Source organism: Sciurus carolinensis, chromosome 2, assembly GCF_902686445.1.
Source record: "Sciurus carolinensis chromosome 2, mSciCar1.2, whole genome shotgun sequence".
NCBI classification, from domain to species: domain Eukaryota; kingdom Metazoa; phylum Chordata; class Mammalia; order Rodentia; family Sciuridae; genus Sciurus; species Sciurus carolinensis.
In genome coordinates this window covers 55,617,540-55,630,323 of record NC_062214.1, presented here as the reverse complement: position 1 = coordinate 55,630,323, position 12,784 = coordinate 55,617,540, and the positions used below count along the sequence as shown (strand labels likewise).

General features: G+C 38.5%; 1 protein-coding gene across 1 annotated transcript in view; it reads left to right on the top strand.

The window, feature by feature from the left end:
- Positions 1-12,784, top strand: part of Abhd2 (abhydrolase domain containing 2, acylglycerol lipase) — a 96,631-nt gene that overhangs the window by 54,912 nt on the left and 28,935 nt on the right. Inside the window, exons 4-5 of the mRNA XM_047540380.1 lie at positions 4,107-4,282; positions 8,023-8,190. Of these exons, the coding sequence (XP_047396336.1) occupies positions 4,107-4,282; positions 8,023-8,190 (344 nt within the window). The remainder of the gene's footprint in view (positions 1-4,106; positions 4,283-8,022; positions 8,191-12,784) is intronic.

Here is a 12,784-nt window from a genome sequence, read left to right as displayed (position 1 = left end):
ATAGTATAGAAACAAATATAAATAATTAATTGGAAACTTGGTACATATTAAAGACAGTTGAAATCAGTTGGGAATGGATGGACCATTTATTGTACAAGGACAATTGGTTCATCCATTAGTAAAAAATTAGTTAGATCTTTCCTTTACATCATTTATAGAAATAAATGGACTTAAGGGTAATACATTTTTTAAAGCTGTAGGAAAAATTGTGGAAACTGTATTTATAATTGGGTATCAGAATAGCACTTTTTAAAACAGTGGCAAAATACAAAGGTTTGAATGAACTACCAAAGTTAACTACAAAATATAAATATAAAAATAAAGTTAAAATATACAATAGACTGAGAATATTTGCAGCTTATAATAGTTAATGGCTTAATGTAGGGGTAATAAAAATAATACTTATAAATTAATAGGAAAAAAGATTAAAATATATTAGAAAAAATGGACTAGGAGTATATACAGACCATTCACAGAAGACAAACACAAATGACTAGTGAATCAATCCAAGAAATGCAAATTCAACCAAGAAACCTTTTATTTAGCCATAGATTGAATCAACCTTAGGAAACAAGTCGAAATGAGATGTCCAGTTTTACTCATTCAAGTGGCCAGAATGCAAAAGATCCGTAATGCCAATTATTGATGAGGACCAGAAAGACATGAATATTATTGTCTTACATTATGTGTGGGAATATACATTGATCCTTCTTTTTTGGAAGACCATTTGACAGTATCTTTAAAATTTAAAATGCACACAGCTCTCAGTTCCATTTCTCATTCCCCCGGGTTGCCTCTGTCTTTTCACTGGATAGGCTTCCAAGAAGGAAAAAGCAAAACCTGCCAGGTCTCTTAAGGGTTGGACCCAGATTTGCTCAGCAGTCCTTCCACCACATTCTGTCAATCTAGCCAGTCATAGGCTGGCCTGGATTCACAGGACACGAATCTAGCTTCTGATGCGAAGAATAGGGAATGGCTTATGGGGACAGGAATAAGTGAAATGACTGGCAGCTATATTTTCAGATAAACTACCATGTAGGTAGTTAGAATAAAACATACTCTTTTATGTAGCAGCATCTCTTTTAGTGTTTGTATGTTTATGTAAATTTCAAAATAATTTATTGTTTGGGCCCATATTTCCTCCTGTCACCTAGACCTTGTGACTATGCATCTATTCTGTTATTTTGGTTTTTTAGACTTTTTTCTTGTGATTTGTAGAGAAGTTATATAAACACAAAAAACACAGTACAACCCCACCATAGTAAATGCATTCCAAAATCTCAGTTTGTAAATCTTGCTGTTGTATTACTATGAAGTTAATTAAAAACAGTGATTCATCAGTAGGTGGTCTTGTCATAAAATTAAAGATTGTGATACTTGGTGGTGCACAATTGACCTTACATTGAACAGAGAAAGTCCCAAGTGATTTTGAGGCAGTTGTTTTCTAAATACACACACACACACACACACACACACACACACACACATACACACATCCTGTGAGAATTTTATCCTTCCCCCATCTAAGAATGGATTGGAAAGAAGACATTAGCCAAATGCAAATCATTTAATAGCCAAGTTCATGTTATCGTGGTATATATTGTTTTTAAATATATTTTTGTATATTTTAAAAACATATTTCTCTTTTTAGATTTACTAAGTGGATCCATATTCTGATGATTTCAGCAAGTTCCCCCAGAGTGCTTAATGTGCATTAGGTGCTCAAGGGATAGACCCAAAGGTGAATGAGTGGTGGGAGGAGAGGTGTGCTTAAAAAGAGCTTCCAAATTAACCAGGCCACCTGGATGCTAGGACAGAGCTGAGCACAGAGAAAGGGCAACTCCCCCAGCAACCCAACTGGGAGTGAGTCCTAAAAGACTTACTGGCCAGCAGGAACTCGGGTGTAAAACAGAGCATCTCAGACAGAGCATGGGCACCTCGGGCCAAGGTGTGCCCATCTGGGGTGGTGTTAGACCTGTGGTTTAAGTTTACTGGAGTTATACAGAAAATAAGATGAGCACCAAGGTGTGACCAGCCTCCAAGGCCAGGCTAGGACCCATGCATCTGAGGGCTGTGATCAGATTTGTGCTTTGAGATTATTCCTCCATTGGCAGGGTGGACAATGGAGCAAGCAGGAGGAAGGGTAGAGACCATGAGGCCTCTGGGGGGTTGTTGGCAAGATTCAGAGGAGGTGACATGATCTTGAACTAGAAGCATGGTATCAGTCAGGGTTCCATACATGTCCTCATTACCTGTGACATCTGTGAACAGCCAAAATGAAATTTTGTTGCATTCCTTTATCATATTTTCTAAGATTATATTGTATTCTAAACAAGATCAGAGAACAGGCACATGAAATTTACCCATTCTTTTGATATTTTTAGTCTCAGCATATTTCTATTTCTAATTAATATTATAAGCAAAAAAAAAAAAAACAACATTCTAATTTTCCTCTAAGAGTAATCAGGAGTTGGATTTCTTGGGTCATTTCTCTCCCTCTGTGCACAGTATATGTCCAACTTGGTAGTCCGAGACCCTTCGTATATCACACAGCTGAATCTTATATAATCCAGTTGTTTAATTGACATAATTTTTATAAGGTTGGCTTTTTATTCCTGTCATAATCCACTCAGCCTTCATTTGCTTTCCAAATGCCATGACTTCTGCACTGATATTTGCACCTGTGGTGTTTTACTGGCAAGTGGCTTCATGTCCTTTGGTTCTTAAAATACTCTTCCCTCTCCTCCTCACCCCCAGAGAGGAAGCTTGTTTGGGAACTGGCTTAAAGTGATAGTTTTACTTCCCTTAACTTAATGTACATTTAATTAATTACACACATACAAGAGTAGTAAATTGAAGAATTGCATCTGGGATCACCTGGTTCTGTAAGAAATGACAGGCATGAATTGGCAAATAGGTTAAGGTAAATTATTAATAAAACACCTCTGTGACATAATACAGAGATGAAAGATTGATGTCATCCTATATTATAGGACTCTAGTTTATGTAGGACACATCCCGTCGAACCATCAGGTTTAGGTGAAAAGCCATGAAAAAGAAACCAATTGTAGTTTAAGTAAATGGGATCACCTTATACTGTGGTTGTGATCATCATTATTTCTTAATTGTACTTGAAACACCTTTTCCCAGTCATTAACTAGTGTGTGATCTTTCCATTTCTTACCAAAGCTCAGAGTCCCTTGGGGTTTTCATAAAGGACAGTGGCAAGGGAGGCATTATACCTTGCCTAGGCCAGCAAGCCTTTAACCTTCATTAATACAACTAATGTTCACATTGCTCTTCCATTCTAGCACATTCTCTGGGTTACATAGTGGTACTCCCCCCCACCCCACCCCACATATCCCAAGGCACTTATGAACTCTTAGAAGAGTTTGCAGCCCTTCCCAGTGTAACTGAGAGCAGCAGTTTTGGTTAACAGAGTAACCACTGCAACTGTGACCTATCTTGTTAGGGGAAGGGAAAGAAGTGAGCATTTTGTGGGCATATGCACCTTGCTACCTGTGTTATATACGTTAGCCCATTCAATAATAAGGAGGCTAATCCTGTCAAGTTAGAATGTGTTCAAAAATGAGCCAGGCGTGGTAGTGCACGTCTGTAATCCCAGCTGGTTGGGAGACTGAGGCAGGAGGATCAAATGTTCAAAGCCAGCCTCAGCAACAGCAAGGTGCTAAGCAACTCAGCGAGACCCTGTCTCTAAATAAAATACAAATGAGTGCTGGGGATGTGGCTCAGGGGTCAGGTACCCCTGAGTTTAATCCCCAGTATTTCCCCACTTGCCCCCCAAAGAAGGAATATGTTCAAAATGTCTTTCTTTTTATTCTATATTATGGAAATAACCCAGGTTGAATTATTTAATACTCTAAATTTGAAATCTTCTCTATGTAAGCATACCCTGGTTGAAATCTGGAGCTAATCTGATGATGCAGGATGTATTAATAGATGGGAGAAGGGGGTAAATCATGGCATGGGTGTAAGGTAATAAAAAATCTCTTGCTTGGTGTACAGAATGCTTCAAGAAAAAAATAGATTGAAAGTTTGTTCAAGGAATGAGTAAAAAATTGACCTCTCTTCTTTCTCTTTCTCAGATACATTCCACCACTGATCTGGGGGAAAAGTGGACACATTCAGACAGCCTTGTATGGGAAAATGGGAAGGGTGAGGTCGCCACACCCTTATGGGCACCGGAAGTTCATCACCATGTCTGACGGAGCCACTTCTACATTTGACCTCTTTGAGCCCTTGGCTGAGCACTGTGTTGGAGGTGAGCGAGTTTAGGACATGGAATTGGGCCATCTCTCAGAGATAGAACCTAGTCAGTGGGGAGCATGGGGTAAATGCTTGTGCCACCAACTGTCCCACTGCTTCTAGGGGCTGCAATTCTGCTGAGATTCATCATTGAGGAGTGTCCTATGAGGATTTGCTGCAGTGTATCCTTGCCAGTCCCTGTAGCTCTCCAGAAAGCATTGTAAAAAAGCAGTTTTATAATCCTCTTGTGAAATACAAAAGTGTAGTCTAAGAGGATTGGGGAGAGCCTGGGGCCCAGCACCCCCACCCAGGACCAGGGCTCTGAGTCAACATCAGCAATGAGGCCTGACTATTCTAAGTGCTTTATATATGCTGTTATCTCATTTAATCCTCCACAACCCTGCTAAGGTAGTGCTTTTTTATTCTCACTTTACTACTGGGGAAACTGAAACTTGGAGAAGCAGTATAGACTGGTTTTGTTTGTTGAATAACAGTATATAAAAGCTCTCAGATACGCTATGCATAGGTTTCCTTGAACAAAAATACACTTTCAAGTCATATTCATTATGCATGAGTCAGGGACATCTATTTCTGAGAAAAAACTCCACTTTGCACTGCTGCTGGAATTGGGCATTATTCTATGCAATAAATACCTGTTATAAAACACTTCATAATGAGGGCTTTTTGAGGAAGTGAAGTTAGATGCCAGCATTCTTTTGAAGGCCATTTCTATCAAAAGAGAATGTGCCTTTTACATATTCAAAGGCACCTACTTTTTTATTAGAGTGTGGTAATTATTTATGGATAAATTCCAGTAAATAGTATGCCTGTAATCCCACCTACTTCCCCAGCTGAGGCAGGAAGATCACAAGTTCAAGGCCAGCTGGACAACTTAGTGAGACCCTGTCTCAAAACAAAATAAAAAGGGGACTAGGGATGTAGCCCACTGGTAGAATGTTTGCCCAACAAGTGTGAGGTCTTAGGTTCAATTCTAATACTATAAACAAAAAAACAAAGACAATAAAAACAAAATACAAAGGGATGGGAGTGCAGGTCTGCAATCGAGTGCTTACCTTGCATACACAAGGCCCTGAATTCAAGCCCCCACAGTGGGGGGTGGAATTCCAGTAAATGAATTTTTTAAAATTTTTTTAGTTGTAGATAGACATAATACCTTTATTATATTTATTTACGTGGTGCTGAGGATCAAACCCAATGCCTCACGCATGTGAGGCAAGCACTCTTACCACTGAGCCACAACCCCAGTCCCCCAGTAAATGGATTTTAACTCTCACTTATTTAAAGTAACTAGAACCTGCTGATTAGCTGATAACAAAGGTTCAGTTTTTGTTCCTTCTCCCTAAAATGCTCATCCCCAGACCCTTTACTTGACTGCCTTGTCATTCAAGTTTTAGCTCAAATGTCACTTCTCAGAGTCCCAACTCCCCTCTCAAGCATTTCCTTCCTAGTAGATCCCTCATGCCTCCATGCTTTAGTGCTCCATGGTACCTGCTGGTCTCTAAAGTTATTGTGTACTTGTTCATTATCTATCTGTTGGAATGCAGGAATCCCCAGAGCCCAATAAACAGTCATGGAAAGAATAATAAATGAATGGGGTAGGAGTTCACATTGTGTTTACAAATCTTGTAGCTGATCTTTCAAATATTTATTTCTCCACTGCACCCATGTCTGTGTTTTCTTTCTCTTGTTTTTAATGCTTTCACTTCTACCATTTTTTAAAGTTAGCTTCACTAGTCTACAAGACTGAGATGGGGAGTTGAAAAGGGCAAAACTCTGATTTTTAGTTGTATTTATCAATGCCTTTCTGTCATCCCATCCCCAGAAAGGATTGATACAGGTTATTCTGGGGAAGGTAGTATCTGTGCCTAAGAAACATTCTAAGAAAAACTTCCTTTCCATTGCATGATTTTGCTGACTATAAAAGAAATACATCCTCATTTTAGAAAATTGAGATAATACAGAAAAGTTTTAAAAGAATCACTCATAATCCCACCATTCAACATACTATTTTTAACATCCTGTTCTATTTCCTTCTAGTTCTGTGCATTATTTTTTTTAAATCTGAATTATTATACATTGTATTAGAAATACTTTCATTTCACATCACTTTTTAGTCTGGAGTCTAACTAGGGTTGTGGCTCAGGGGTAGAGCGCTTGCCTAGCATGTGTGAGGCACTGTTGGGTTTGATCCTCAGCACCACATATAAATAAATAAAATAAAGGTATTGTGTCCATCTACAAATAAAAAATTATTTAAAAAAATGTCTGAAAGTCTTTAAACACATAGTTTTAATGATTTCTTAATAGTCTGTGATGTGTTCATTCCATAGTTTATCCATTTTTCTATTGTTGGACATTTAGCTTATTTACAGTTTCATCACTGAATAATTCTGTGATGAGTATCCTTACTCATAAAATTTTAAACAAGATTCTGAGAATTGGAATTACTAGGTCAATGTTTATAAAAATTTTAAGGTTTTTTTTTCTTCCTTTTTTTTTTTTTTTTTGGTATTGGGAATCAAACCCAGTGTCTAGTACATGCCACTGAGCTACATTCCTAGTCCCCAAATTTTAAGGTTCTTTATGTATATTATAAAATTGCTTATTAATTCACATTTCCCTGCCAGCATTAGATTGTTTTTCTCTTAACTTAAAGGAAAACTAGTCAGATTTAATGAAAAAATATGTATTCATATTTTCAAATAGATAATTCATGCTTATGATAGACAGTCTAAAAAGAACTAAAAATACTCAGTGAAAGTGTAAGTCTCTCTTCCCATCTCTACTGCCCCTCATACCCTTCTCCATGGGACCCACTGTTAGGTTTTTTTGTATGATTTCAGAACTACTGGACACATTTGTAAACATAGACATCCTTTTATCTCCATACAATGGCAGCATATTATAATCTTTTCTACCTCTTGCCATATGGGGTTATATAAAGACATCTTATTTTTTTCAAAGACCACATATATTTCATCACTTGGACATGCAATGATTTATTCAAACAGACACCTATTTCTGGACATTTAGGTTGGTTAAATCTTTTGCCCTTACATATATATATATATATTGTTTTTCATATTTACCTTCTGTGCAAACACTTCTTTTTATTTTCCTATTCACTCATTTGTTCATATGGAACAGGGGTAATGTTCAGTAACTTGTGTACTACACAAGTTGCTACACAAGTTGCTATGCAGTTTGACAGTAATTTTATGTCTATTGAAGCTAATAATAAAAAAATTAAGCTTGGCTCTATGATGCACACTGTAATCCCAGCGACTCAATAGGCTAAGGCAGGAAGATCGCAAGTTTGAGATCATCCTGGGCAACTTAGCAAGACCCTGTCTCAAAGTAAACAATAAAAAGAGCTGGAGATGTAGCTCAATGGTAGAGCACCCCTGGGTTCAATACTTAGTACTAAGAAAAAGAAATTTTTGAGATTTATACATTTTTTCATTTTATATTTCTAATAATTAATTTCTATTATATTTTCAAATGTACCTGTACATGACAGATTAGAAAATTTTTAAATTAGCCCTTCATCATAAATAGTTTGGGAAACACCAAAATAGCTCCAACTGGAAGGAAAAGATACCATTTTTCACAGAATTGAGTGAAAAGATGTATGTTAAATTCCTTCCCCCTGTCTTCAAAGCCAGTGAAGTGTAGTTGTTTATTGATTATGTCATATTCATCAGATACATCCGGATCTTTTTCTCCATTCTATAGATGATATCACCATGGTCATCTGCCCTGGAATTGCCAATCACAGTGAGAAGCAGTACATCCGCACCTTTGTTGACTATGCCCAGAAAAATGGCTATCGGTGTGCAGTGTTGAACCACCTGGGTGCCCTGCCCAACATTGAATTGACCTCACCACGCATGTTCACCTACGGTAAAGGGGGGTAGGCAATTGGGGACCCCCTCTTTTCTGTTCTCTCTGCAAATGTGCTGTTGCTTTTGCTTCTGCCTTATCTAGAATTTATGCCTTTATGCCTATCTGCAAGAGATGGTGGGGCACACATTTATAACAGCAGCCAACTCATGATGGGTGTTTATGAAGCCATGGCTCAGTACAGCTTTGGAGGGGGCACTGCCAACCACTCCCATCTCACAGAGGCAAAAACTGAAGCTTATGGGAAAGGTCTTGCCTGAGGTGCCCTGGCTGATAAGTGTCACAGCAGGGCTGGGAGCCAGGTAGGTCTGGGAGTAGAACTTATGCCTGCCATCACTATGCCATCCTGACACTCAGACAGTGTGTGATGAGACATGTGAATGTCCATAGGAAGGGAATCTGGCATATTGGAAACTTATGGGATTTTCAAGTTCCTTGAGGGCCAAAATTGGTTGTCGTATTTAGGCAAATGCTTCTTGACTTTAATTGAAGTCCTGTGTTTTTTAAGTCTCTGGCTCCTAAGCCATTCATTCTAGATTCATATTCAGTTCTCCCTTCACATATTAAGTATACACGCAAATAACAAACAGAATTATGCATCTGTATGTGCATAAGCATTTGGGATGTTTATGACCAAATAAACTAATATGTTTTAATGGGAAACAACTGCTTCACTCTAATGTTCTATTTCTTCCTCCCATTCCATCTTTATCTATGTGTATGTAGGTTTTATTTAGTTGCAGTCATAGCATGTATATCTACGGTGACTTTTTAAAATAATTTCATAATCACCAGCATAAAAGATATATAGTTATTACATTTAATTATTTTAAAGACCACACTGATATTATTATTCTGTTATAATTTATTTAACCATTCCTTTTAGGACATGTAGATTATTTAAAGTTTTTCAGCATTTTAAATACAAATGCTATGAAACTCTTTATTTCTTCTCTTTAGTGACTTCTTTGGAATAAATTTCCAGTAGAATTAGGGAGTTGACATTTTTTTGTGTATTTGAACATAGTGACATATTGCCCTCTAGCAAAATCATCCTAGTTTATGCTGCCTTTGGTAACAAGGCAGATAGGAAAGGGCAGGGCAGGGAAGTGGGTACATCCATGCCCACTGTGTGCCAGGCCCAGGGCTAGGTACTCTGAGTCTGTTTCCCCCTCTGCATTCACTCTTACACCTGAATACACCCACTCTATAGACTCAGTTCTGTTCAACAGTTTAGTCAATAGCTCAGAGATATAGGCAGATATCCAGATTTGCAGATAACACAGGCATGTAGGGAGTAAAAAAAAAAAAAATTGAATTCAGAAGGCAGAAATGGGCAAAATGGAACACAAATGAAAACAATGGAAAATAATTGTAAGGATCTGTACTTGGGAAATAATTGTAAGGACCTGTACTTGGGAAATAATTGTAAGGACCTGTACTTGGACTTAAAGCTCCATCTATACAAGTAGAGGAAGAGAGGTGCAGCTTGGCTGCAGGGCCCAGGCAGATATTTGGGAGCACAATTGTGCCAAACAGCACAGGAAATGGCAGTGAGGGCACTTTATATGAGCCAGCCATGTGCTTGTCCCATCTAGACAACCCCTCAGCTTCCACGGCAACCCAGGAGTCAGTGAACTTCTGATTGAAAGACACAGAGTTAAGCCCTTTGGGCAAGGGGCTTCAACTGGTAGACAGAAGGTTTAAGAGATAGAAGCCTAATCTGCTGCCTCAGCCTCCAGAACCATCTCAGAGCTGGTAGAATGGCTGGGTCTGTGCAGATCAGGCCCCTCATACCCAGAGTACTCTGGGTAGTGGACAGAGGAGGCCACATTGAGAGCATTACCAAGTCAGGGGTATCTGGTTAGAGAAAGGAGCAGAGAAGAGCAGGCTCTGCGTGAGGTGTTCTCTCAGGGAGGACCCCAGTCAAGAGACAGGCCCTGGATCAGCTACTCCAGCGTTGCCATCAACTGGCCATGTGGCCTTGAGCAATTTGCTTAACCTCAGTTCCAGATTCTTCAACTACAATAACAGGTGGGTCACTGAGGACCTGACAGGTAGTTGAGGGATTATCCTACAGATGTAGTAACCATTTATTAAATGTTGGATTTATTATTTCAATACTTGGAGGCCTATTAATGTTGGTGAGTGATTTGACCCAGAATAATTAAAAAAAAAAAAAAAAAAAACATATTCTGAAGGGGAAATTGAGTCTATCAGTAAATCATTGTAGCACAGTGTGATGTGTGCATTAAGAGAGAGGCTGGTGGGCCTGGGGACACCAGCTGACTCGGGAGGTAAGGAGTCATGCTGTAGTGGGGAGGAGTCTCCCAAGAAAGGCATAGAGCTGGGTCCTCAAAGTTAACTGGTAAACAAGGGCTCTGGACAGGACAATCCCAGCAGAAAAACATCTTGCTAGGCCCACTTGGTGGTGTGTTTGGCCTAATGAGTTATATCTGAGCATGAAAAATCCACAGGGTTGAGGTGGGTTCGTTTAGGGAGTGCATCAACCCCCAATTTTAAAAAGTAACCTCTGTTTCCTTTTATTTGTTACATTTTTGTTTCATCAGAATTTTAATGAATTCCTACAGTTTGTTTTACTTTGGTCATTTTCCATAAGGGTGACTTGGGGTGATTTTTCTAACCTTGCTATTTAACTGAGTGCATATTGGTACATCTTTTAACTGTCAAAGTGCCTCTTATATCCCTTAGGGAATAAGATTAAAAAAAAAAAAAAAGTGACCTTAATGGTTATAAAACCCAGAAGTCAGATACAATACTGAAATCTAAAATATAAACCATCTATGGTAGCTTGCAAGACACTAAGGAAAGGAAATACTAGTGTTTCCTTAGGTGCTATTAATGTATGTTATTTTAGCTTAAAATTATCAGTTTAAATAAATGGTTCTCTGACCTCATACATAAAGAGCACTTCTTTAGTGAAGGTGCCTTGTTGCATGAAGGCAAAGCCCAGGCTAAAATATATATATATTTTTTATTTATTTTTATTTTTATTTTTTGGTACCGGGATTGAATCCAGGGGCATTTAGCCACTTAACCACATCCCCAGTCCTTTTTTATATTTTATTTAGAGATAGGGTCTCACTGAGTTGCTGAAGCTGACTTTGGGCTCAAGATCCTCCTGTCCCAGCACCACCACACCTGACAGACTTGTTACTCTTGATAGATAAACTGAGGCAGCTCAATAGTTAACATGCTGGAACTGAAAAACTTTATCACATGTATTAAATTCATAAGTGTGTTAACTATCCATGAATGGGCTTTTTAAACTTTAGCAAAAATATATCTGTAGAGTTTTGTTTTCACACCCAATGTCATTAACTTTAATTACTATTGTTTTGTGATCCGGCCTAATATCCAACAGTACTCTGACTCATTCTTGCTTCTTCAGGGTATGCTTTTCTCTCCTCGCCTTTCTACCTCTTTCTGTTGGATTTTAGAATTATTTACTCAAGCTCTATGTTAAATTTGTATCAGATATAATAGATTAAATTATGCTGTGGGAACAAAGGACTCCCAAAATCCTTAAAAACAAAGATGTTTTCTGCCTCACATGACATATCCATCATGGCACAGCAGGGGGTTCTGAGTCTCATCATTGTTGTCCTTATGCAAGGGCCCAGGCTAGAGGAGCAGCCACCAGCTAAAGCTGGCCTTACAAAGAGTGGAAAGAACCTGACTCTTGAAGCTTCTGCTGAGAAATTTTAGAGGTCACTCCTGGTCACAATTTATTGACCAAAGTACACATCATAGCCAAGACTAACTCCAGTAAGGTAGAGATGCATCTTCCCAGGAAGAAAAATAGATACTGGCAAACTCTAGCAGTTAATTACAATTTTTAATAGGAATTTTAATTATAAGTTAATTTGAGAATTCATTTTTATAGTACTTTTCTCCTTAAGGAACGTGGCATTTTCCTTCAGGTCTTCATAACAAACTTCTACTTCTCCTTGTGTAGGTCACGGCTGTACACTGGTTCAACAGTAGAATTTCCCCTGGGAACTTTTTAAAGATCCTAGGGCTGGACGCCAGCTCCTGGGGAGCCCATGGTTCAGCCAAGGTTTTCAAACCCACAGACATAAGGCTTGTCCCATTTCCTCTTTAGTTTTGTTTTGCTTTTAATTTTTATAATAGAATTTTTCAAAATATGCAGAAGTAGGGACAATAGTAGAATGAAACCAGAACAAACCCCAATGTGCCTTCACCCCACAGCAGTTACTCAACTTCTAGCCAGTCTTGTTTCTTCCGTAAACCACCCCTTCCCGTCTCCCCTCTCAAAGATCATTTTGAAGCAAATCCTAATTGGCCTATCATTTCATCTGTGACTACTTCAGTGTGTATGGCTATGATACACACTCTTTGTAAACTGTTTAAATTTGTTAGGGCCATACCAAAATGTCACAGTCTGGGTGGTTTTTATATTAGAAATTTGTTTTCTCATGGTTCTGGATCCAGGAGTCTGAGATCAAGATGTGGGCAAGTCTGGTTTCTTCTGAGACCTCTCCATGTGGCTTTCAACTGGCCCCTTAGCTCTGTGTTCACAGTGTCATCATTTTCCTGTGTGTCTATGTAT